The sequence below is a fragment of the Octodon degus genome, unplaced genomic scaffold (genome assembly GCF_000260255.1).
Source record: "Octodon degus isolate 3935 unplaced genomic scaffold, OctDeg1.0 scaffold00019, whole genome shotgun sequence".
NCBI classification, from domain to species: domain Eukaryota; kingdom Metazoa; phylum Chordata; class Mammalia; order Rodentia; family Octodontidae; genus Octodon; species Octodon degus.
The window spans coordinates 16,948,528-16,952,899 of record NW_004524595.1 but is presented as its reverse complement, the minus strand read 5'-3'; the positions used below and the strand labels follow the sequence as shown (position 1 = coordinate 16,952,899).

At 39.5% G+C, this 4,372-nt stretch overlaps 1 protein-coding gene across 5 annotated transcripts in view; it reads left to right on the top strand.

Annotated features, from left to right (window-relative positions):
• The window catches only part of Ociad2 (OCIA domain containing 2), an 18,044-nt gene that overhangs the window by 9,523 nt on the left and 4,149 nt on the right, over positions 1–4,372 (top strand). For all 5 annotated transcript variants that reach the window (XM_023711147.1, XM_023711146.1, XM_023711149.1 and 2 more), the window contains exons 7-8: positions 2,747–2,794; positions 4,151–4,268. In XM_023711147.1, the coding sequence (XP_023566915.1) occupies positions 2,747–2,794; positions 4,151–4,268 (166 nt within the window). The remainder of the gene's footprint in view (positions 1–2,746; positions 2,795–4,150; positions 4,269–4,372) is intronic.

Below are 4,372 nucleotides of genomic sequence, written 5' to 3'. Positions count from 1 at the left end.
ACACACACACACACACACACACACACACACTAAATAATTAATTAAAAATAAAAAAAAGAAATTCTAAAATGTTAATCAGCTGACCTTAAAATGGGGAGATTATCTGGATGATTCCATCGTCCCAAATATACTAGTTAAAAGTGAAGAAGGGACCAGAAGATAGAACCAGAGATGAGAGGATGATGACCTGACTCAATGTTCTGACATTGAAGATCCAGGAAAGGGCCACAAGGGCTAAACGGAGTGGGAGGACTGTAGATATAGGAAGGTCAGGACCACCTCCCGGCCCCCCATACATTGAAGATATATGGTTATGACCTTAGTTGTAACTCAGTAAGTCTGATTTTGGCTTTCGAACCTTGAGAACTATATGATAATAAATTTGTATTGCTTTTAAGCTATTGAGCTTGTTGAAATTTGTCATAGTTGCCATAGGAAAATAATTCAGTGCCTTTCCTATACCAAAAGTCTTGTGTCTCCCAGGCCACTGACTGTGTTTAGATAGATCGCTCACTGCACAAACCAGCTCCAGGGAACAGGTGAATGTGAAAAATCCACCCCAGCTCACCAAGCCATTGTTCTGGCAAGAGGCTGCATCCCCTGAGGAAGGATGTTCTATCTAATTCAGATAAAAGATTATAAAGATTAGCAGCTACTTTCTGTGTCTCCCACATACCTCTGCTTGCCCATTTTCCTCTCTGTTCATCCTCAGCTCCTTCCTCATTCTCTTCCTTGTTTTTACCTGACCAGAGAACCCACACAGACAGTGCTTAGTGCCCAGCTAGCAGCAAGGCACCTGTCTCTGTTTCAATCTATTCTCCTGGCTATCACTGATCACCAGGACTTTATAAGAAATCTCATGAATAATAAAATGATTACTGCACTCAAGAAAACTGAAAAAGAAAAAAGAAATCTCTATACCCAGTAAAAACCAGGGAGGATATCCTAGGGTTTTTTGGGTCTCAAAGGCTATTATGACAATTTCATTTTAATACCAATATTGTCTATAATGATCATGTATTAAATACATTTATAACTTGAAGATTGTCTTTTGGTAGAAATATATTCATCAGCCAGGTATGGTGGTACACACTTAAAATCCCAGCAATAGGGACGCTGAGGCAGGAGGATTGCTGAAAAGTCCAGGCCAGCCTAGACTCCATAGTGAGTTCAAGGCCTCAACTGCATAGTGAGAAGCTGTCTCAAAAAAATAAAACTAAATAAATTCGTCAATTATCAAAAAGCTTTTGTCTGACTGTTTTTGATACAAGAAAAATAAATTTGGTGAGGGGAGTTCTGCTTGTAACTATTAAGCTATTGAAATATAACACTTTTTGCATCTGTGTGAAAGACTTTTTCCAAGAATATATTACTTTCTATGACTGTTACAACAAATTTCCACAAGCATGATAGCCTAAAATAACACATCTTTGTTATCTTGCCGTTCAGGAGGAGGACCTTCTTTTGGAAGGTTTTAGGAGTTCTGGGGTTTTTTAGCTGTAGAGGTCTCTGGCATTACCTGGCTGGTGCCTCTTGCTACGTCTTCAACACCAGCTACACTGAGCCACCTTTTTCTCACATTGCCGTCTCTTTTATTCTCTCCAATTCCTTCTTCTACATTCAAGGATTGTTTTGATTATGTTGATTCCACCTGGATCATTCAGAACCATCTCCCTATCTTTTTTTTTTTTTTTTTTTTTTTTAACATTTATTGTGTGTGTGTGTGTGTGTGTGTGTGGCCAGCTCAGCCCACCAGGGGGCGCGGCTGGCTGGCATGTGGTGCTGGAGGATTGAACCGCGGTCCCTGTGCTTTGCCAAGCTTGTTCCAAGTAGGTGCTTTAGACCACTGAGCCATCTCTCCAGCCCCATCTCCCTATCTTAAAGCTATTTGACTAGCAATCTTCATTCTATGCCCTGCCTTAGTTCCCCTTATGTAATGTAACATATTCACCATGTCTAAAGATTATGGTGTGGACATCTTTAGGGGGCTATCATTCTGTCTACCACAAATTAAAATGTTTTTGTTTAAAGATTGTGATAAACTAGATGTGGTATCATATGCCTGTAATTCTAACACTCTGAAAAAAACAAGAAAATCACAAATTCATGTCCTGCCTGAGCAATTTCATAAGAATGGAACGATATGAGGGCCTGCCCTTAGCTCAGTTCTTTAAGTGGCTGCTTCAACAAAGCAGTCAGGCTCAGGTTGCTGTGGTTCGATCCCCACAACTCAAGCCAGCCAAACCTGCCCTGAAGGCATTTGGAGCAAACAAACAAACAAAAAAGAGTTAAATGATAACTCAGAATTCTAAGATCATTTCTTTAGATTAAGAAAATTTGCACATTTAAGAAATTTTATATTTTAGCTGGGCATGGTGGCACACACTTATAATCCCAGTATTTAAGAGGCTGAAACAGGAAGATTGCAATGAATTTGAGGCCAAGCTGGGCTACACAGTAAGTTCAAGGCCAGCCTGCACTACATAACAAGACCCTGGCTACAACAATGATGACAAAAAAAGAAAATTTCGTATCTTAAGGAAAGATTGATTGATTGATTGATTGATTGATTTTTGCAGTACTGGGGATTGAACTCAGGACCCTGCACTTGCCAGGCAGGCACTTATTCTACTGAGCTATCTCCCCAGCCCCTAATTTCATATCTTAAATTTTGAAGTTTTCTTTATGAATTTAAATAAGTAATATATTTTAATAAATAATAATGTATTTATATGCTATTTTTTAGGTTACTTAGCAGCTAATCCAAGATTTGGATCCTTACCTAAAGTTGCACGTAAGTCATAAAAATAAAAAAAGCAGATTCCCTTTGATAAATGAAGATATTTACAGCAACCTTAGAAGTAAATGTGCAGCTTAATCATGTCTCTATTGGCTCTGAGGTGCCAGTCTCCCCTTGCTCCTGCTTTACTGTCCAGGTTCATTCAGCACCCTCGTGCACAACTTAGCAGCAGGGACTTCTCTTCAAAAACTTCTTTTGAGCATGGATGAGCAGAGATAGATATACACTGTATAGTTGCTCCTCGGTAACCCAGGAGGATTGGTTCCAGGACTTCGAAAACACCAAAATCCACACATATTCCAGGGCCTAAAAAAAAAATACCATAGCCAGGGAGATAGCTCAGCAGCATAAGCACCTGCCTAACAAGTGCAAGGTCCTGAGTTCAATCCTCTGGTACAAAAGAAAGTAGTAGTAGTAGTAGTAATAATAATAATAATAATAATAATAATAATAACATAATGACCTATAAGCTATGCCTTTCCTCTCTATACCTTAACTCAGCTCTAGATTACTTATTCCTAATATTATGTAAATTATTATTTTTTGTAAATTATTGATATAAGAGAATAATGAAAGAAAAAAATCTGTGCCTGTTCAGTACAGCCCCCAGTTTTTCCAGTATTTCTGTACCCTAGTTAGTTGAGCCCGTGGGATGTGGAGTTCACAGACACGGAATGCCTGCTGTAGCACATGCATCAACAGCAAAGCATCTGAGTGATAGACACATCAGGGTTTTTCATTTTCTTCTTTTGGTCCAGCTGATCCTCAAAATATTACCTATAATGGACTTGAAAACGTATTTTTTAAAAAAAAATCAAGGGACTATTATGGTAGTAATAAATTTACCATAAACTTGGGATTTCATTCTCCTCCTTGGCATGCACAGACCTTTTATGTACAGAGAGGGTGGATGCAATGTGTTTCAGTTTACAGGCAGAAGTTTCAGTCCTTCCAGCTGAAGGAGTGATTCAAGATCCCTTCCATGGAAGGACCCCTCTTCCTTGTTAGCTCTGAAGTGGTGAGATGGACTGACTCTCCCAACAACTTAAATCCATAAAAGTAAACCAAAGAGTCGCCTGTAGCCATAACCCATGCCTTTCCTTTCCTTCTCTGGTGACCTCAGTCCTTTGGGCCCCTCTCGTTGCTGGTTCCTGGTCACACCTTTGCTTGCTCTGTAAGCAGAGACCGAAAAGTCTCTACTTCCCGCTCTGGTTCTGCATTATGGGCTTAAGTTTTCAGACTTGTTGTTCATTGAGTTATGGTACTATACCTTTCATATAAAAACCATTAGTCTTACCAGAGAAACTTCTAGAACACAGTTAATTGAGATTTCCTAACCTTCCCTCACAGTTGCTGGTATCCTGGGATTTGGCCTTGGCAAGGCCTCCTACATAAGAGTGTGCCAGAGTAAATTCCACTCCTTTGAAGATCAGCTTCGTGGGGCTGGTTTTGGTCCACACCATAACAGGTTTGTAATCCATTTGATTAAAGGATTTTAAAAAGGTGATTATAAGAATTAAATGAGGGGCTGGGGAGATAGCTCAGTAGAATAAGTGCTTACCTGGCAAGTGT